This window comes from Dermacentor andersoni, chromosome 6, assembly GCF_023375885.2.
Source record: "Dermacentor andersoni chromosome 6, qqDerAnde1_hic_scaffold, whole genome shotgun sequence".
NCBI lineage: Eukaryota > Metazoa > Arthropoda > Arachnida > Ixodida > Ixodidae > Dermacentor > Dermacentor andersoni.
This window is the reverse complement of record NC_092819.1, coordinates 151,501,438-151,523,663: the sequence shown is the minus strand read 5'-3', so window position 1 is coordinate 151,523,663 and position 22,226 is coordinate 151,501,438. Positions and strand designations below refer to the sequence as shown.

At 46.5% G+C, this 22,226-nt stretch overlaps 1 protein-coding gene across 2 annotated transcripts in view; it reads left to right on the top strand.

Annotated features, from left to right (window-relative positions):
• Window positions 1–22,226, top strand: part of LOC126523495 (uncharacterized) — an 80,411-nt gene that overhangs the window by 51,209 nt on the left and 6,976 nt on the right. For both annotated transcript variants that reach the window (XM_055066884.2, XM_055066883.2), the window contains exons 9-14: window positions 1,298–1,394; window positions 7,851–8,741; window positions 14,014–14,093; window positions 16,321–16,365; window positions 18,956–19,270; window positions 21,789–22,094. In XM_055066884.2, coding sequence (XP_054922859.2) covers window positions 1,298–1,394; window positions 7,851–8,741; window positions 14,014–14,093; window positions 16,321–16,365; window positions 18,956–19,270; window positions 21,789–22,094 — 1,734 coding nt within the window. The remainder of the gene's footprint in view (window positions 1–1,297; window positions 1,395–7,850; window positions 8,742–14,013; window positions 14,094–16,320; window positions 16,366–18,955; window positions 19,271–21,788; window positions 22,095–22,226) is intronic.

Below are 22,226 nucleotides of genomic sequence, written 5' to 3'. Positions count from 1 at the left end.
CTACGCTAGCGGCCGGACATCCCGGGAAGCGGCCCACATTCTCCAAATTCAATATGGCAATATTTGCCGCAAAAACGAGTTTCCTTGTATGGACTCCCGCCCACACGGATCCTCCGCTCCCAGGAAACGAGATAGCCCACGCCACGGCTCGAGGACTTACATGCCGAGCCGCGGCGCCTGCCGGCAATCCCGACGTCTCGCCCACCGCGAGAGCAATGCGGGAGTGGACGTGGGGGGATCACATGACCACTTTCAGAGACATCACGCGACACTACAGATTGAACAGATACAAGTACCCACCACCACACGCCAAACTAAACAAGAAACAGGCGGTTGCCTGGAGGCAATTGCAGACACACACATATCCGAACCCGGCGATCCTTCACCTCTGCTGCCCCGACATTTGTTCGTCCGACATTTGTAAAGTGTGCGGAGCCAGAGCGACGCTGCAGCACATGCTGTGGGCATGCACCGGTAGCGAGCAACAGGAGTCTCCGACGAACGGGGTAGAAATGGCAGTCTCGAATGGAGGGGCGCGTTGGGAGGCAGCCCTGCTCAGCCACGACCTCGCTGATTAACTGTGGGCCGTCTGGCACGCCGAAGGAGCCGCCCGAGTCCAAGGACTCGAGGCCGTCACCTAGGCTGGGGTGCTTATGGCCCCACCCCACCCAAATCGCCGGACATTTGCAATAAAGTTTTCACTCAATCACTCTTTTTTTTCCGTATAGCCATATCAGCCCTCTACTCACAATTACAGTGATTTTGAAGTGAGAATATTCAGACAACCATGCATCGTGGCTCCTTTTTCTTGAATTGCTTGAAAGTGGTTGTCTGCGGAAATGTTAGCTCGGATGTTTTCAAACTAGCTACTATGCGTGGTTCTGAAATTTTTATTAAGTGTTCATGGACTCGAGCATCGACTTCAACTTCAATTCTACCATTGGATTATCTGTCTTAAATTAGGAAGTCTACTGATTTGTATTAATAAGTTGTTATCACACAGCTGCTGATGTTGACCACTGTTAGTATTGTGTTGACGAAAAAGAGACAGTACCGACCCTGCACATGTCTTTAAAATGTTTTGATAATGTCTAAAATTCTAGACAAAATCTATGGCTCTTTTTTCCCCCCATTTGAAACACATGTATCAAGGCAGTGCTTGTATCCTGAAAATTCAGTAATGCTCTGCTGTGGCTACAGTTGGGAAGATTGCCAAAATGTGTCACAGTCTCAGCCACTTGCACATAAGCCAGTTTGTTGAAAATCTCCAAGCTACAAATTTCACTGTGTTGTGCAGGGGGTTGTGCAGGGGGAAGGAGCTGCCAAGGATGCTGGCAAGCCTGCAGATGCCAGCACTGGAACCTCAAGCCCTAGCAAGCAGGCCAGCCAGAAAGGTAAGCTTGTGAAGTACCCCAACCGTTGTATATAGTAGACTTCCGTTAACTGGTAACCTGTAAATACTTCATTTAAATTTACCTTTACATTTCCTCTTATTATTGATACTGTGAACACAGAACATCAATGGGCTGTAAAATGACAAATAATTGCTCAATTTCTAATCTGTTTTCAGCATTGCACATCCTTATGCACTCTAGTATCCAACTATATGTTGTTTTCAACTTTCCCTTCAGCAGGTAAATTTTAGTTGTTTCATCAAACAATAGAAGGTAATTATTAATTACCTTGGCAACTACTATGTATCTGCAGTATATAATTAGATATTTAAAATAAACACGAAACACTGAATGAGCATATGCAGTTGTATCAGACTTGATAAAAAAATAACAGTTATCTCAACAACCCATGTTCCAACTTAATTCGACACTGTGTACTTAGATTTTCCATCTTGACCAATGGTCCCAGCTGCCACTAAAGTATTTATTTCGACCTTGATATTGGCCTTCACTGGATAACTCACACTTGGCTGGTCATCAGCACGAGCATACCTAACTCCAGTGGTAACACCAGTTGCGACCCATTTGGCGGCATCTGCTTTTGGGGGGGCAGCGAATACTATGTCAAACCCGCACCATCTCCTGTCGAAAACTCCCGTTTCCATCGGGTGATTTTCAAGCGGGAACGGTATCTCAGAATGAATAATTAGTGTTTACCAGTCACAACGCTTGCTTCTTTTTTTTTTCCTAAGTTTGTTTATAAATTACCTGCCCAGTGCAGTTGAACATGAAACCAAAGCCACGTTCGCAGCCGCCTACCTTCAGAGCCAGCATCCCCGCTATTGCCATCACAACATCGTGACTCGTGTACCATGCTTGCGTGGCGTAGCGACGACAACATGCCGCTTTCAGTGTTCGAATACTAAGGCTCATTCTAAGATAAATTATTTTGCATGCTACTACAATCAAACCTCAATACACAGAACGGCGCAGTGTTTGCAAAATAGTTCAATATAGCCAGAATTCTATTGGGGGCGAGGACTTAAGAAGTCGCCATCTGTCGGAAGCACCCCCCTTGTGTAGTATGAGGGATAACGCTGTGCAGTCCTCATTGGTCTGGCTTACGGCGCTGGATAAAAACACCACACGGCAGCCTTCCTGGAGATTTCTGTAAGTACTCTGAAAACGAGGGTAGTTTCTTACTGTCAAAATAATAATCATCATCATCAGCCTGGTTACGCCCACTGCAGGGCAAAGGCCTCTCTCATAATTCTCCAACAACCCCGGTCATGTACTAATTGTGGCCATGTCGTCCCTGCAAACTTCTTAATCTCATCCGCCCACCTAACTTTCTGCCACCCCCTGCTACGCTTCCCTTGGAATCCAGTCTGTAACCCTTAATGACCATCGGTTATCTTCCCTCCTCATTACATGTCCTGCCCATGCACATTTCTTTTTCTTGATTTCAACTAAGATGTCATTAACTCGCGTTTGTTACCTCACCCAATCTGCTCTTTTCTTATCCCTTAACATTACACCCATCATTCTTCTTTCCATAGCTCGTTGCGTCGTCCTCAATTTAACCCTTTGAGGGTCGAGTTATTTTGAAAAAATCTTTCCCAGGTGGTCAAATTACTTTACTGTGGATCTGGAATGCACGAAATGTACAAAGTCGGGAATAAATGGTAAAAAATCATTAGGAACAGTATTTTGGTGTCGGCACCACTCGGAACTGCAAAATGTTCAATAGTATTTCTGAGCGTGGTACTCCTTGAAACACGGGTCTACGCACAGCGCCTTATTGCAATCTGCACACCTAAAATGCGTATCTCTTCTCTTGAAGGGAGGAGTTGTGTTGGCGCACACATGACATCTCTGCGTGCAGCTGCCTTGGGCAGAGGTCGGAGGCACCCTCACGCGTAAGCGCGTTGCCGCGGAGAGCGAGAATACCTCGCGAGCGGTGGTGATAAACAAGCTAAGAGCAGTGCCAATCGAGATAGAAATCAACTTCCGCCACCCCTGCGAGAGCGTGGCAACAAAGAGAAAAATCACATTTCGCGCGCCTCCGTTACGATCACGCGGCAGAATCGAAACCGCGAAAGCGCATTGCCACTGAGAGCGAGAATACCTCACCACCGGCGCTGATAAGCAAGCTAAGAGCAGCGCCAATCGAGATAGAAATCAACTTCCACCGCCCTGCAAGAGAGTGCCAACAAAGAAAAAAATGACATTTCGGACGCCTCCGTTGCGATCACGCGGCAAAACCGAAGCCGCCAAAGGGGCGTTGCCGCAGTCTGAGCGATGCGCTGAAGCTAGCAATCAACTCTGTTTATCTCCCCAAAAAGGTAGCACCAATTTCAAACGCATCTTGTTAGTGCTAAGAGGTGGCAGCACCTCCCAGTGAGCACGCATCGTCATTATGCCGCGAAATTTCAAACGGAGGGTCGGAACCGTACCCGTACGGCAAAGACCTTGCGGGACAGAAAACTGCCGCCGTACATGTACAGCTAAAACCTTTAAAGGGTTAAGTAGAACCCTTTTCGTTTGCCTCCAGGTTTCTGCCTCGTAGGTGAGTACTGGTAAGACACAGCTATTATGCACTTTTCTCTTGAGGGATAATGGCAACCTGCTGTTCATGATCTGAGAATGCCTGCCAAACGCACCCCAGCCCATTCTTATTCTTCTGATTATTTCAGTCTCATGATCCAGATCCGCCGTCACTACCTGCCCTAAGTAGATGTACTCCCTTACCAGTTCCAGTGCCTCGCCACCTATCGTAAACTGCTGTTCTCTTCCGAGACTGTTAAACATTACTTTAGTTTTCTGCAGATTAATTTTTAAACCCACTTTTCTGCTTTGCCTCTCAAGCTCAGTGAGCATGCATTGCAATTGGTGCCCTGAGTTACTAAGCAAGGCAATATCATCAGCGAATCGCAAGTTACTAAGGTATTCTCCATTAACTTTTATCCCCAATTCTTCCCAATCCAGGTCTCTGAATACCTCCTGTAAACACGCTGTGAATAGCATTGGAGAGATCGTATCTTCCTGCCTGACGCCTTTCTTTATTGGGATATTGTTGCTTTCTTTATGGAGGACTACGGTGGCTGTGGAGCCGCTATAGATATCTTTCAGTATTTTTACATACGGCTCGTCTACACCCTGATTCCGTAATGCCTCCATGACTGCTGAGGTTTCGACAGAATCAAACGCTTTCTCGTAATCAATGAAAGCTATATATAAGGGTTGGTTATATTCCGCACATTTCTCTATCACCTGATTGATAGCGTGAATATGGCCTATTGTTGAGTAGCCTTTACGGAATGCTGTCTGGTCCTTTGCCTGACAGAAGTCTAAGGTGCTCCTGATTCTATTTGCGATCTAGGCTTGGCACGCGACATATCGCTGTGGCATGTTCAGGATGCAATCATTACACGGGAAAGGAAAAAAAATCGAATTTTGACGACAAAATTCAGGGGTGTGATTATTACGAGAGTGCGATCATCATACAAGTTAATACGGTACATCCTTGGTGGCTACTGACCATTTAGATATGTGGATATATCAATATATCAATACTTTTTGTCATATTTGAATAAAAATGAGCTTGTCCGTTTTTTTTTTTTGTTTTTTTTTTCGTTTTCTCAAAACATGAATTTTTGCTAATCTTAAATATAAAGCATATTTTATTGTATGCCGTACCATTCTTTCTTAACAGAAACATGTTAGTAAATGCATTTTATCATGTTTCCAAAAAAAGATGTACTGCATAGTTTTTGTTTTGCTCTTTACCATTATAACCTACACTAATCAAGGAGTGCCGTAAGTTGAGTTTTGTTATTCTAGCTTGTCCAGAACAAAAGTTGTAAGCATTTGAACTTCATGTTTACAGTACAAGCATAATTACTTTGGCCAGAGTTGTGAGTTCCTGTAATTTAAAGCCTTATCTTGCATTATTTAGCAGTCTTATGGCACTTATGAAACACTAAGCTTATAAATGAAAGAATAATGATTAAAATTGGACTTGTGGAAGCTGAGAAAACCTAATCAGAAGATGAATGCAAGGCATTGTTTTTAAGGGTTGTGCAAATATGCCCCAGGTGAATAATTGGTGCATGGTTTTGCTCAGTGTTGCCACTTTGCTGTGGGAAGGAAGGTGACCGAAGCTGCCCGCTTTCGCTCCACACTAGTGAGATGGGGACAGTCTTGTTAAGTGGTGATGCGGCGATGAAAACTTTATATTTATTTGTGAGAATAAAGTGGTGAAATTTGGCATGCAGGTGTGATTTGTAATGCTGATGTCATAAACAGGGCATCTACCAACCGGGAAAACCGGGAAATCTCAGGGATTTTGAGTAGTCTGGAAAAACTCAGGGAAAACTCAGAGAATTTGTGTCTCTATCAGGGAAAATGAGCTGTAATTTTATTGAAAGGGTCGAAAGTCGCCGTAATTCTGGATCGAGCAACAGACAAAAATTGTAATGAATCGTCTTTGACGTGCTGTCGTCGGCTGGAGATGCTACCAGTGTACAGTCATCGACCGACTTTCCGGATTCCCAATAAATTGGATTGCTTCGCGGCATCACTACATCTCCCTAGAGTCAATGTATCAGACATGTATAATTTCGGACGCAAGAACTCTTCGGCGTCCGATTTTTCGGACGTTTTGTCGAGACCACAGGTCCGAAACAGTATTAATAAAAGCCGCCACTGCTGCCATTTTGATTACCTCGCCACCTGAAATCGGCGCTCTGGCACGCAGATCTGCTGGCAGCCGTAGCCAACGCTGCGGCAACGCTAGACCTAGCTGCTTCGACGTTCGCTATGAAGCTTCTTGCCGTTCGGTGCCGTGTTCTTTATTGAAAGAATTTGCTGCTATCAGCAATGGCACGGACTCCGCCTTAGCGGTCCTCGCGATTGGCTTTGAAAGCACTGTGCGTTGCATAATGCCAGTTCCCGAAAGTCAGCTTCGCCTCCGTATAAAAATCTTACTTGGTGAAGCATACGTAAAAGTATTGCAGTGAAGCTTAACAAGCGTGGGAAGGGGTAATTGCCACGGGACACAGTATGTATTCCTTAATTATACACGCGTGCAATCGGTATTTCCTGTCACAGTGCGAGCACCGATATGCCTAATATGTGTCCCGAAAGGCCTTCAGAGCGTTTTCGAATTTGCCTGTGGTGGTTTGAGCCATTAAGGGCAGTAAATGACATGCGTTTATTTTTTTCCAACTGGCCAATTTTTCGGACATTTTCGCGGCTCCGAAGGAGTTCAAAAACTCGCACGTGGACTGTGCAACTGACCAAGAAGATGCTTCAAATGGTCCATGGGGTGAACGAGTGGCGGAAGGAGTACAAGAACAGAAAGGACCTGTGCATTGAGGAATGAACGGGAAAGGAAGCGTGCTGCCGCCATTTTGGAGGAGCTTGAGCTCAATAAACAAAGTGTTGGCTGTTGCCGAGATGCAAGTGTCCCTAATGCAAACAAAAATAAACTCTTTAAGGCAGTGAAACATAACAGTGAGGCGTCGTGCATGGGCTGAGAGTATGTCAGGACATTTGAGGTTGACTTAGGAGCTGTTAAAAGAGAATCTCAGTCGTGACAAAGTTCGGGCCTCGCACCACTGAGCTTGCTTTCAGCTGATAGAAATAGCTCATATTCGAAAATATTTGCTTTTGTTTGCATCTCCTTTTTTATTCGCATTTGAGAATGTCCGACTCGATTTGCAATTTTTTTCGAAGATATCTTATTTGCTGTGCATTTTACTAACCCCACCCTTCTATTTTCTTTTTGAATAACATGAACACTACTCCTTAGTATTCAAATTGGATTAAGTTGTTTTTTAAAATTTTTTGATATGCTTACTAGAGAATGACCGCATCGGGCGATATGGTTTCAGCTCGTCTTGAGATAAAACTAGTTCTGCATTGTTCGGCTTTGAGAAAGTGTCCTTCTGCATGCACACGGAGACTCAGCAGTAAGAAAAACGAGGGGAACAGAAGGTCTCAATGTTTAAGTAACAGCTTTACAAAATAATCAAACAGTCAAACCAAGGAAAGTGAAGAGGAAATTGGCTGCAGAATTGTGGATATGGCTCCCGCAAGTTGCAACTGGTCTTCTAATTTCCTCTTTTATGGTTTTTGTGATTGAGAAACGTATCGAAAAATTTTACCCTTAAATAATTAGTTTTACACTTCATGATAGAACCATTAATTTCCCTTGCATTTTCCTAGGCATCATTGTCTGTTGGCTACATATTGTTAATTGCAAGTGAATGTTGTCCGTCTGTACGCAGACACTAGCCACATTATTGCTGTTCTGGTTTTTCAGTAAAATCAGTTGCTTCGTGTACTTTCAACGATTTTTATTCTGCTTGTAGAAGCTTTTTTTTTTCTACCTTCTGAGAATGTGCTTGTATCTGTCATGTCCCAAGCTCTACAATTACGGTACTTCTGCAGGAACAACAAGCAAAGCGACAGACAAGGAGCGAAAGGACGGCCACCACTCGAGAGATCGGCATCCGAGGGACCACTCCCACAGCAGTGCACGGAGGGGTCGGAGCAGCTCGAGGGACCGGAAGGCTCGTACCAGTTCCAGGGACGGCCCTTCCAGAAGAGGGGACCGTAGCCACAGTGCTGCTCATGGCAGCTCCGGCCGTAGCCGCTCCAGAGACGGCACGTCATTAAGGAAACGATCCGGCCGAAGTACTTCGAATGCCCCAAAGGATGGCGTTAAAGGGAGCAGCAGGACTTCGAAGAGCGATGCCAAGGGCTCGGGAAAGTCGGCTTCACTGGGGGAAGCTAAGGCTCACGACACCAAGAAGGATGCGCCCGAAGGGGGCTCAGCTGAAGATGGCACCAAAGTCGAAGGTGGCGAGGAACCCATACTTGCCAGTGCAGGGGACAGCACCGGAGAAACCAAAGAAGATGCCACTGTCGTCAGTGGCAATGATGCGGCCGCATCATCAGAAGCCAAAGGTGCTTCAACCGACGCCGAAGCCAAGGGTGAGCCAAAGACCGACTCCGAAGGCACCACCACGAAAGACCAAAAAGAAGCAAGAAGTGAGCACGCCAAGAAAGACCGCGAGGGCAACTCCAGCGACCGTTCGAGAACGAAACGTAGGCGGCCGTCACGCAGCCGCAGTCGTAGTCATTCCAGAGGCCGGCCCAGAACTGGACTCGGGCCGAGGCCAGCTGCGATCCCGAGAGATCCAAAGCAGAACGTGCGTCGAATTTCCCCGCTGCGCAGGTACGTGCGGCGAGATTCTCCACCAGTGCGGAGAAGGCCCGAAATCCACAGCGAGTCGTCTCGGGGCTCCAGACGGTCGAGATCACGTTCCAGGGACAGAGGTACGATGCGCTGGTTTCTGAACACTGGCATTAACACTGCTAATTGTGCTCCACCAAATATGCACTCCCTGAGCATACAACTGCTATAAAGGAGAAACTGGCCGAAAGCTTTTGTAATGAAAGTGGTGGGCTTTTGTAGCCTGTGTGCACAAAAACTTGTTCCACTGCCATCCTTTGACAGCAGGTGTGATTACACTGGCTCTGAAGGCTCTTTTACTTTTGCATTTAATTGTAAGACGCAGGCAGTCTTTTTACCCATTTTCATTTCGAATAGGTGTGCGTTTATGGTTGACAGGGCTCAGTATAGTAAACTTGACTGTCTTGATCCTGCTAAAGGCTGAAATTTTCGTGCACAGGGAATAAGAAGTGATGGACGTTACTGTCATCAAATAAGATATCCAATCTATAGAATACTTAGAATGCATCCCACCGTATTTGGGCATTGCAATCAGACGGTCACACTGTGTAGATCACGGGGTGGCAATTGTGTCTGCATAGTGTTATGCCGCTGTATGCTGGAAAAGCAGCTGAAAATTCAAACAAGGGACCATGCGCTGTTATCCTCAAAGGAAGCACTCTAGCTGCGAGCACGGTGATGTCCCACACAGTGCATTACTGCAGGTGCTTCTGTGGGTAGGCTTATCTCGACGTTTCAAGCTTTTCTTAGCCCTTTGCACCCATTGATTACTTGAAAGGTGTCCACCTGTGCACTTGTTAAATTGCACAATGCGAAATAGCTTCACCGCTGCCAAGTCAGTGGATCATCCTGTCCTGTGTAAATCATGTCCCAATCACTATTGGGCGTAGGCTAGGATGGAGAAACTGAAGAAATGTGAGATAAACAGATCGTGAAGTCTTAAAAACATGCAAAATGTGCAGGTTGCCAGTACGTGGACCCGAGAATTTCGAGAATACCCGAGAATTTCGACAAAATCAACTGCTTCCCTCCCCCCTTCAAATTTGGTGTGCGTGAAAGGGTGTGTTTGCAGGCACCCCAACTAGTTATCATCGCTGACTTGTGCAATGCTCGAGATGGCACATCACATTTGAAAGCGTTTTAATGCTTTTTGCAGTAGAACACTCCCTGAGCTGCTCATACAAATCATAATGTGTAATTGAAATTTCCAGAAGGACCTGGTGAAGGGTTCTTTAAATTAATCTCTACAGCATGACCAAAGCAAATTAGAATGATGTAGCTAACTTCTTGGAGTTTGCCAAACAAAAATATTTGATAACTAGTCTTTGCCTGCACCGCACTTTTTCTACAGCGCTTAAATGCAGTGGTTATACAGACATAACAGATACACTACTGTTTCAGGGTCGCATGTAGGCTAGATGCGTGTAAACTAAATTGTACAGTCTTGCAAATAATCCGAATAGTAGCACCGAGTGCGCCACAAGCGTAAGTCTGCTACTGCCTTGGCCGATGCGGTAGCAGATTTAGTCACTGCGAGCGCGCCCCACCGTCAGCCCGATGCGGGGAATGCACACAGAGTGCCTGAATGCCACAGTTCACAGAATGGTGCTGCATTTGCTGGGTCTGCCTCTGGCAGCACAAGGTTATTCCAGATCAACAACACCAACCGAGAGAACATGATGAGGACAAAGGGAACGGCAACAAAAGCAGTGCACGTTGTGGAAAGTGAAAAAGCACACGACAGGCGCGCGGATCGTGTTGGACATGTGGCAAAGAACTTCACTGGGCACGGGAAATTTGCCGTGTCCCTCCAGGTTTCAGAATCTTTGACAGGTGGCAAATCACACTGAACCTGACAATGAAATGGCTCGGAGGGCGCCTGCATTTTACCGTTGGTACCGACTACGCGTGGAGCAGTGATCAAACCACAGGATGCATGGTCCTTTCGTGTGTCATGCAAGCTGGCCTTACCATACCCCACCTGCCCTAAAGTTGGGATAGCCGTTGTGCGTCGTGGAGAAAAACTGGAAAGCAAGACTTTCTTTGTAATGAATAAAAGCTTGCTGCAAGAGACAGGTCTGCTGTTCAACTGAGAACCTCATTGGTATTCAATACATCAGAACGTCACTAATTCATTCGTTTCAGAGGCAAAAAGAAAAAAAGCCCTCAATTCTATTCAACAAAAATTATGTTGATAAAAAAAGAATATTTTTTGGACCTTCTTATACCAGAACTGAGCTGTGCTGGTATTCTAATTTTGTTTAAGAGTGGACTGTACGGTATAGCTTGATTTTCTATGCAGTCAAGTAACTGGTGGCTTGCTGCATTTTTGTTATGCAATGCTAGGAGAATCCCGAGCATGTGCAATACTGTATTTTCTTTCCCCAAATTTGTTGGCTATAAATTTTGTGAAGCATTTTCTGATGTACGATATTCAATTCGATAATTGTTTCTTTTTCTTGATTTGATTCAATATTCAGTTCAAAGCCTACTACAGTGAAACCTCGTTAAACCGTAGTTGGCTGGAGCTCAGAAAATGCACGTAGTAAACGGTAGTACTGTTTAACCGAAATAGCATGAGATCGACCACTTACCTGTCAAAAACGGAACTCAGAGAGAGTGATGAAAGGGGAAAAAAAAACATGCAGCATTTATTCACTTCGCGTGACAAAAGTGTTATTTTCGTTTGATGCCGTGGCGGCCAAGCAGCGAAGACAGCAGCCTCAGACTTACTGAAGCTGCGAGGCAGCTTTTCAGCCAGCCCCCTCATCTCGGCAAACCCTTGCATGGCAGATTCCTCGTTGGCGTTGCGTAGTCGCCATGCATGCGCGGTAGCGCTGCAGAAGTCGTGGGGCGCCTTCTTCATTGCGGGGTGCTGTTCTCGTCGCGACGATTGCATTCATGAGGCTGACTTAACGCGCACCTTCTGCCGCTGTCGGGCCTGAATCTCCGTGCTGTCGCTTTCCATGTCGTCCTCATCACTGTTGCTACCGACACTTCAGCAACAACAGAGGCAACGATGGCAAAAAGTCGAACTGCATAGTTGACATCTCGCGGTTGCAGCAGTGCTGCTGAGCAACTTCGCATTCCAAATGCTACCCACCTTAGTCAACAGCAGATCCCTCTCGCGTTCCAGCGCCGACTTCTTCGTGTCACATTCGATAGCAGAAATTATGTCTAATTTTTATTCTATGCTGAGCATCCGGCGTTTTTTTTATCCGAGCTTCGGCACAACGCGAGTCATCGCTTACTACGCCTCAACGCCCTCTGGCACGCCACCGAAATGATGTTGATGTTGATGTGGCTACATGCGCAAACGCACAGGGCGCTTGGAGGCCGTTGTTTCAATCTCTGAGGCTAGTTGTTCTGCCGGGCCGCCCGATGGAGACGATGCACCGTCGTTATTGCGCGATGAAAAGTGGAAACACTACCGTATTTACACGATTGTAAGTCGACTCGAATGTAAGTCGACCCCCCCATATAGCGGGAGCGGAAAAAAAAAATGAGAGCATACCAGAGGGCACATTCGATAACGAAAATTTATTAGTAGCTGACATGGTCACTGGACTACTCGTTTTCACTAGTGCTGCCATCGTCATCGTTGCTGCAGTCCCACAGCGCGTCGTGGTCCAGCGAAATTTCAAATTTGGCAAACATCTTGCGGAACAGCAGCCCACGCCAAATGCACCCAACCACACGCAGCTGTCAGGGAGGCTCTTTTGACAGGTCCGGTTGGCGTAATTTCGCAGTCTTCTGCCGCCAGCCACTTGTACTCACGGCGGAGCAGAACCTTAAAATTAAGGCGAAGGTCCAGGCTTGTTTCATGACCACGTCGCACTTCACTGGCAGGGACCGATGACGCATTTCAGCGACGTACGCCGCAAGCTTAGCCTACAGCTCCGGAAAGCGTCCAGACTTTGGCACGTGGGAAATTTATTACTTGCCGTCACAAGTGAAAATTTCGCTTCGCTGCAGTCGCCACTCTCGCACCACCCGTTTAGAAACATCGAAATTGCGGCCTGCTGCGCAGTGATTTGTTTCTTCGGCGTAAAGGATGGCAGCCCTCTTGAACGCTGCTGTGAACGAGTGCCGAACGATTAGTGGGCCTGGAGCACTCACGACGACTGGGGAAGCATAGAAGGAGCACGTAGCCGGCAGTCAAGTGGAATGCGTCTAGCCAATACCAATGTCTTTAAACAGAGAAAGAGAAACCCGCGAGCGGTGTCTGCTCTTCCATGAACTACCGATACTCCCCACAAGCGCCGCCGTTCTGAGAGTGCCGCCGCAAATGGGAACAGCGGCGCTTCCATCAGCTATCGACACCCCCCTATGAGTGTTGCATGCACTGTAAAACTCTCAAAAGTGTTGAAAAACCCTTCCGAAAAGTGAACAAACACGCAGGATAGCGAAAAGATACGGGTAGGGCCATAGAGCAAACATAAAATTGTAACTACGTTGTAGCTCCCGTTGGTATCGCTTTTCTTGGCGGGGCCATGTTTTGGTTTCGATTGTAAGTCGACCCCCCAACTTCAGACTTTCAAATTTAAGAAAAGGGGTCGACTTACAATCGTGTAAATACGGTACGTGTTAACCAATACGTATGCAATAAGCTGGTATGGTTTATGCGGACACAAAACACATTATGTTCAATGGCCGCTGAGTCGGGGATTTGACTTTACTACTTTTAAAACAAAACTACTGTTTAAGCGGGTATGGTTTAATGAGGTTTTACTGTATTTGGTATTCACACATCCCTACTAAAGTGCATGAAACAGGTATTGTTCTTAAACCATGAAACCGTAATTTGAACCATGTTTTTTGCATGTCAATTGCGCAGGATAATTTAACAGAAGTGTATGATTTGATGATCAATATTTTTCTTTCTATAATCAGTTGATGTGTGTGTGCGTACCGTAAAAGAAAACTTGTACAAATAAGGACCAGCACAATAGTTGATGCACACAGCTATAAAATTTATTTTTTTGATACTCTTGCCCGCCTCATGGTAGCCCAGTGACCATGGCGTTTCACTGCCAAGCTTCTTGAGGTTGCGGGTTCGAATCCCTGCCGCGGTGGCCACATTTCAATCATGTATGGTCGTGTATTTAGATTTAGGTGTACCTCAAAGCAAATCAGGGGGTGTAAATTACCCTGGAGTACCCCCTTTGCGGCCTGCCTTCTAATCAGATTTATGTTTTGGCACAGGAATTGCAAAATTTAACTTTTTTGTTTGATACACAAATCCATGGAGAGAGCTCTATTTTGATAGGAAAGTCAATATTCCTGTTCACCAGTTCAGTGCCTGTCGTGAGTGATTTTGTAACTGGATTGTGCTGCGACATCTTGTTCTTCCAGCGCTGAGGGGGTCACCGCCTGGGACCTACAACTGCCACACCTGCAACCTGGTGCTGCACTCGAATCAGGAGTACCATGAGGTGAGTGTGTGACTGCAGTGACAATGGTGATAATAAAATGGACAAAGCACGGAGCTCGTACTTGCAATGCTGAAAAGAAATCTGCTAGTCTTAATAGACAGCTTTAGAATAGCATATGGGCCTTTACCTACATTCCACGGGAGCAGTTTGCGAAACGCTATGGTTTGCTCACCGTACGGGAAGGCAAGCATGGCAAGCATGGCAACAAAAGAGGTTGTTGTGCCATGTGGTTCCTAGTGTCAAAGCAGTTTAAAAGAAGACAAACTACTAGCCGTGACATGTTTTTTATGCCGATGCATCTTGTCACGCCTGTGGATGCCAGAATCACCAAATGACGTCTGAAATTGGGTGGGCTGGCTGCTCGTAACTTGTTTAAAAGAGTTGAATGTTGGGCTAATTCACTTTCTGTTCGCAGATCACTTCCTGTCTAACGAATTCGATTTTTTCTTTTAACGGTGTGTGTGCGCATATTTCGGATATACTGTATATACCTGTGGGTCTGGCTTCAATAAACTTGGTTGTTAGTTTGCACCTATGTTCATTTTGCTTGCTGTTGTACCATCCCGTTGCACTGTATTTTAGGATGGTTCTCCTGTCATAACTTGTTATTCAGGTAGATATCAAAGGAAGCAGAAGCTTACTTCACTATCTAATGGTAATCAGCAAAAGCAAAAGCACAGTCATCACATCAGTTCATACTGAGGCAGGAAGCCACAGATAACTGCTTCGTTTGACACTGATTTCTAAGCATGCATAAATGCTGTGCATGTTAAACTCGTCAAATAGTATATGTCACTATAGTGTATATAAGGCACAGAAACATGATGACATACACAGCCATGTGCAGTGAAAGTGAAACGAATGCTTTTTCTTCACATGGGGGGCACAGGCCCTTAGTGTTTGTTTACAAGGGCTATTCTAAAACTGTCTCGTGTCTTAGTGTACACCAACAGCACGGCACTTCATTCAGCGTGAGCGTGAAGGGACATTGATTTGTCTGTAGTAGTTTGCCTTGTTGGCTTCAGCGAACCTTCTAGTTTCTTATTACAGTGAAATCTCGATAATTCACACTTGAAGGGGCCCGAAAATTTTTTGTTCGAAGTAAACGAAGTACAAATTAAAAGAAGGACTTGGTTCTTGAAGTATTCGTGCCCTATAGCACGATGGACGAATAGTGCGAGTCGTGAAATATTGCGGCGCACAAGCACACAGCGAGCGAGGACCACGAAACTGCCCATGCTGGTGAACGCTCGCTTTCCGATAACAGCAGAAAACAAAACTTCAGGCAGTGGGGCTAAGCTGCTGCCGGGCTGGCGGGTCTGGTGGTGCCGGTGCAGAGGCAGGGGCGCGTGGAGGCCGTCGAAGGTGAGGGAGTTATGACGGAGAAGAATTACGTTCTGTTCGTCACCTGTCATTCCCACCGCTGTTTAATTAACTGCAGCACCCGATTTTGTTGCAGTGCTCATAGTGGGAAACTGCATAAATTTGAGTTCGAATTATCAAGATACGACTGTATGAAAAATTTAGAGAGGCTGGTTAACACATTGCACTGTTGGTTTCTCTTAAATCAACTTTTGCTGTCGTGAACATCTTTATAGCTCATGTTTTACGCATACTGTATGTATACACAATACATTCGCCAAGTATTCTATAACTCTGTATCATGCTTTTACAGTGTGCGTCTACTCATGCAACTACTGCCAGTTACCAGATATTCATCTCCAAACTCTTGTCACAAAACGCATTGGTTTTCTTATAATTTGTCTATTATTTATAATATACAAATAACATTTTAAAAAGTGGTGCTATTTGAGGGCTCCTACTTAGTGGGTGTTCCTTTACACCCTTGCATTATGCAGTTAGAATGTGTGCTCTTAGTTACAAAGCTAATTAGGAAATTTAGTTAGTTAGTTCATAAGTGATTATTACACATTAGCTTACTTCTGCCATTGTTAGTAATATTGTTTGAGGAAAACGCTTTTTTCTCCCATTCATTCTCTTCAGAAAAGCTTAATCTTGCTAATCGGGGCATGTGGTTAAATGCTGGCATTACTGGTAAATCGTAAGAATGCTGAAAAAACCCTTCGTCGGCTGAGTGCATGCCACAGTTGCCGTTGCTTTACTGCAGTGGTCGGAGACAATCTTGTGCGGTCTGTGTCTTTATTTCTTTGTCGAATGTGTATGACTAATGATGTTCACTTTCATTCTCTCATGCCACCTGGAGCAGCACTTTACCTCGCGGACACATCGCCTTGCTCTTAGCTCACATGGGGTAAGTTTCACTCTCTGCCAATTCCCATCAGTTACACATCTCACCATTTATTTTTACTTTTTATTCTTTGTTAGGGCTATACTTCATACCTGCACGAGCTTAAAACGACGAAAAAAAAATAAAATTAACCATGTATGATGAGAAAGAAAGTTACATAAAAATAACAATGGTTGGAGCATGCACAGCAGGCATTATCACGTTAACACTGGCAGCTTATTGATATCCTTGCAAAGCGTACAGTCATTGCATTGTACTGGTGTTAGCATATTGTATAGAGACTTTCAGCGTAACAAAGAAGCTTCAGAAGTTAAGCGGGCAAGGCGTGATGGAACGATAAAGGTTAGGTGTGCTGTCAAAAGACAGGAAGTTAGTGGTGTGGATCAGAGAGCAAACGAGGGTAGCCGATATTCTAATTCGCATTGTTCGCTTGTTCAAACAAACATAGAGTGGCTCGTGCTGCTAAGTCATGCCGCCGGGTATCACGGCAAGGTCGGTGTTGCATGCAGCCAGCTTGTCCTTGATGCACTGGTCAAGGTAGCACCTGAATGCGTCGAGCACAAGCATCCCACGCAGACCCAAACTGCCGCCGGGTCTCTTCCGCCAAAAGTTATCAATCCAGTCGGCGACCAAGTCCGCTGTCATCCAACCTTTTTCATTTGCACACACAATCAGGCCACTCGGAAACACGATTCCTTTCGGGAGCATCTTCCACCTGAAGATAAGATACGGGGGCACCTTGTGCCCATCCGCAGTGCAACAAAGCATTGTGGTGACTAATTTTTTCATGGCTGGAAGACAAAATGCGCACTTGCTTTGCCCCCTTCTTTTCAACAGTTGTGGTGGCAGGCATGTCAAAGTAGAGCGGCATCTGATCGGCATTTCCAATCTGTACGAAGTGGTAGTCGTTCCTATGGCGCAACTTCAAAACATGCTGCTGAAAACTGTGCAATTTCTCTTCATATTCTTCGGGAAAGTTTTGGCATATCCCTGTCTGCCTTCGAAGAGAAAAGCCTTTTCTTTTCATAAAATTTGATAGCCAGCACCTGCTTGCTTTGAATTCACTCCGCATTAGCCCTTGTTTTAGGGCTAATCGCATCGCCCGTACATTGAGCAGGTCCGTCGTCACAGACCGCTGTGCCGCTCTTATACGTATTCCGCGAGCAGCTCTTCTATTTCGGCGAAGCGGCCCTGCTTCGGTCCCCTGAAACTCTTCCTTGTTGCTTTGCTGGTGAAAATATTCTCCTTCTGCTTGCGGCAGTCTTGCACGCAAGTTTCGGGAACTCCTAATGCCCGTGATGCGGCCCGATTTCTGTCCATCTCCGTGCACATGATAACTTTCCTTTTAAATACGGCATCATGGTGGACTCAGCGTGTCTTCGCAGTCGGCATGTCCATGCTGATTGAATAAACGCAGAAAATGGGAAGACAGGCAGTAGACTAGGTTAAATCAGCACCTAGTCACACGTACAACATGGAGGTATGCATTGGAGGAAGCTCCGGCAGCTAGGCTGGAAGCGCACACGAGGCGGCCATTGTTCGAATGCCGATAGCGATACGGTAACGCGGATTTAGGGTCATACTCGATTCTAACGCACATGCAATTTTTGGAGCTGCCCTATCGGAAAAAAGGTGCACGTTAGATTTGAGTAAATACAGTATGTAATCGTGTGTTTTGCTGGTTTTGTGTGTGCTTGACGAGGTGGTTGGGATATGATGAAACACAGGATTCAGTCAAATCTGAGGGTGCATCCAAACTGACTTACTGTTTATTGTTAGTAATAAAATATTCTGGTCTGACATAGTAACTTGGCTAGCTGTGAAGCACTATTTTGCAGTGGAGCCGTTAAAGGCAGCTCTGCAGTAGTTTTTCTGTGGCGGTGTGGTCACTGTCGAGTGTAATGCCATGCTTTATGTGTCGCAGCCCCGAATTTGCTTTGAAATTTAATGATCAATGATTATAAGGTAAAGGTTACCTAGCATATATCTCTTTCGAGTAGAATCTGTCATTTTTGTTTTTCACGTTGCATTATATAGGCTGCGATTTGGAGGTCAGCAAGGAGTTTGTGCAGCTGCAGCGGTGAAAACTGGTGCCGTGGTGCTTCAACAGCCTGCATAGGAGCTGTCGCTAAGTACAGCCACCTCAATACTTCCAAAGAGTGCGAGAACTCGCTTACAGTCGAGGGCCTCTACAACGAACACCTCTGCAGCAAAATGACCTGTGTGACGAAGCCGTAATTGCGTCCCAGTTCTATTGTGAGTGATTCAGTGCTCGACCTTTACGACGAAGTAACCTGTATAACAAGCAATTGCAAAGGTCCCAAACACTTTGTCATAAAGGCGTTCAACTGTTTCATTGTCTTTGATGCAACATTTGTCAGATTGGCATACATCCGTGCAGAATTTTTTTTCATGTATGTATTTGTTGATTCAGTGTTATAGACTGCCAGCAAATTTTTCTGAAAACAATCGGTGAAAACTTAGGAAAATCGGGCAACTCAACAGTATCAATGCAGTAGACCCTGTTTCCAGGTTTAGTAATGTGGGCAACCTGGGCAACTTCTGTTTCCTTTTTCTTTTTGTGCGGGTGCAGCCTGGCGTGCCCGGCCGCAAACGATCACGCTCGCCAACGCCCCCCTTGCGCCACCGGTCGCCACGAAGATCGCCCCGCCGGTCCCCGCGTCGTTCTCCACGGCGGTCACCTCGGCAGACTCCGCGCCGGTCCCCATGCCAGTCACCGCACCATTCGCCACTCCGGGTGCGGTCTCCCCTGCGGGAACACTGGGTGGGTGGACCACTGCGCAAGCGTTCTCCGGATGTGTTTGGTGACCGTGGCCTGCCTAGAGACATGTTTGCACAGAGCCAGAGTGCACCTGGAGCTTTTCCCAGTGGCCTCGCTGCTACTCAGGTATGTGCACGAGTTCAGTTCTGTTTCATTTTCAATTTTCCATATTTACTCATGTAAAACCTGCCCTCATGTAAGGCCCCCATCCCTCTTTGGAGTGCGAAAATGAGGGGAAAAAGAGGTTTTGCTATGCATCACATGCATGGCCGTGTGGCGGCTTATTTCTGCAATTCGCTACTGTAGGCAGCTTCAGTAGTTCTGTGCCCCACTACTCGCTTCTTTGACCAATCATGGGGGGGGGGGGGGGGGGGGGGGGGGAGGAGGAGCAAACACATCTTAAGGTGCCCTTCCATGTCCTGTCATCTGCTAGCAGAGAGTGATGCAGTGTAGGTGGCGGCAGCATCTGCTGAGATTGCAACTGCGCAGCGAGATCAGCTGTTCTGATAGCAGCGGTAGACAATTCGTTGCACATTCTTTCTGAAATGAAAGAGGTGTGCTTCTTCGAGATATTTCGAGATACAGAGGAGAAGGACGGTTGCGAAGACAAGTGGAGAGTTAAGAAGGAGCACCCGGCCAACGTGTCGCACAGGAGGGTGGGGCCGTCCCTTAATCCCTCTCGTAATGTCCACGGTGCGCTCGCTGACATTCCTGAGAGCAGCCGTTTTCTTAATTGGAATTCATGCACGTTTACAGGACTCCTTCAGCACTGTTCCAAGCATGTTGAATGCCAACTTATTTGGTCCTTTCGTGTGAAAGAGTAGCTTGCAACGATACCACACAAGCGAGTCCGCAGATGCCATTATTGCAAAGGACAAAGCACTACTCAGGAGGGAGTCTTCTGCGGTGTTGTGGCTGTGCCGACTACACATTTAGATTTAGCCAACGTTAAATCATGTGTTGGTACTTTTTAAAGACAAATTGATGTGTGTAAGGCAACATTGCATTAATTTTGTTGTTCTTTGCATGCTTTTATCCGAACAACTGGAGAACTCTAGTTTCAGTATCATAGAGCCTCAATAAAAATTTCATTAAATTCACGCAATAAACTGCTCTGTGACTTGCAGAGAAGCTTCAAAGTAGACACCTGCAGACAAGACCACTTGTCCAGGTCATTTAGTCAGGTTTTGAACTGTGGCATTACATCTTGCCGTGCAAGGATCTGCGCTCGTGGGCCGTGTAGCCTTGGTTCTGCTGCACAGAACTACCGTATTTACACGATCGTAAGTCGACTCGAATGTAAGTCGACCCCCCCATAACACGTGACAGGAAAAAAAAAAAGAAAAGGAGAGCATACCCGAGGGCGCATTCGATAACGAAAATTTATTAGTAGCTGCCATGATCACTGGACTACTCGTCTTCACTAGTGCTGCCATCGTCATCGTTGCCGCGGTCCCACAGCTAGTCGTGGTCCAGAAAAATTTCATATTTGGCAAACGACCGCACCACGACATATTGTGGAACAGCAGCCCACGCCGAATGCACCCAACCACACGCAGCCATCAGGGAGGCTCTTTTTACAGGTCCGGTTGGCGTAATTTCGCGGTATTCTGCCACCAGCCACTCATACTCACGGCGGAGCAGAATCTTAAAATTAAGGCGAAGGTCCGGGCTTGTTACATGACCACGTCGCACTTCACTGACAGGGACCGATCACGCATTTCAGCGACGTACTCCGCAAGCTTAGCCTACAGCTCCGGAAAGCGTCCAGACTTCGGCATGTGGGAAATTTCTCACTTGCCGTCACAGGTGAAAATTTCGCTTCGCTGCAGTCGCCACTCTCGCACCACCCGTTCAGAAACATAGAAATTGCGGCCCGCTGCGCAGTGATTTGTTTCTTCGGCGTAAAAGATGGCAGCCCTCTTGAATTCAGCTGTGAACGAATGCCGAACGATTAGTGGACCTGGAGCACTCATGACAACTGGGGAAGCATAGAAGGAGCACGTAGCCGGCAGTCAAGTGGAACGCGTCAAACCAATGCCTTTCGTCAAGAAAGCTAAGCGCAACAGGCAAAGAGAAACCTGCGAGCGGTGCCTGCTCTTCCATGAACTAGCAATGCTCCCCGCAAGCGCCGCCGTTCTAACAGTGCCACCGTAAATAGGAACAGTGGCGCTTCCATCAGCTATCGACACCCCCCCTCCCCCCGCCTTGAGTGTTGCGTGCACTGTAAAACTCTCAAAAACGTTGAAAAACCCTTCCGAAAAACAAACAAACACGCGAGATAGCGAAAAGATACGGGTAGGGCCATAGAGCAAACATAAAATCGTAACTATGTTGTAGCTCCCGTTGGTCTCGCTTTTTTGGCCGCGCCATGTTTTAGTTTTGATTGTAAGTCGACTCACCAACTTCAAACTATTGCAGCGAAAAGCTGCGGGTAGGTCCCTAGAGTAAACATAAAATTGTAGCTACGTTGTAGCTCCCAGGATATCTCATTGGTCTCGCTTATTTTGGCAGTGCCATGTTTTGGTTTCGATTGCAAGTCAACCTGCCGTTCAGATTTTCAAATTTAAAAATATAGGTGTACGTACAATCGTGTAGACTCTGCTATAGACACGGTAGACTCTGCTGACTGTGTCTTTTACAGCCACCACAGACTGGACTCCTGGAAGACTACACAGAACGTCGTGGTGGTGTCGGGATGTCTGCGAATGCAAACACTGTCGCGGCCACGCTGGAGACCATGATCCAGCTCCAGCAGAGGCTGCTCTCCATGACGGCTGCCCAGCAACAGCAGGCAGTGTCTACCAGCTTGGTGGGAGCCGCCAGTGCTACTGGCGGGGCAGGGATTACGGGGTCAGCGGGCTCTTACCGAGCCGACGAGTTTTCGCCCTCGTCCGGCCTGGACCTGCAGAAGAGCCTGCAGCAGCTGAGGCAAAGCCAGCGCTACAATGTGAGTTGCTTCTCTGTTTTTATTCCACCCCTGTGAAGCGTTCACCAGGCATGGCCATGTGTTTGATGGAAGTTCATTGATTTGAGAAACATGTTGCGAAAAAGAAGTTGTCGTCTTTCAGTATGCCAAATT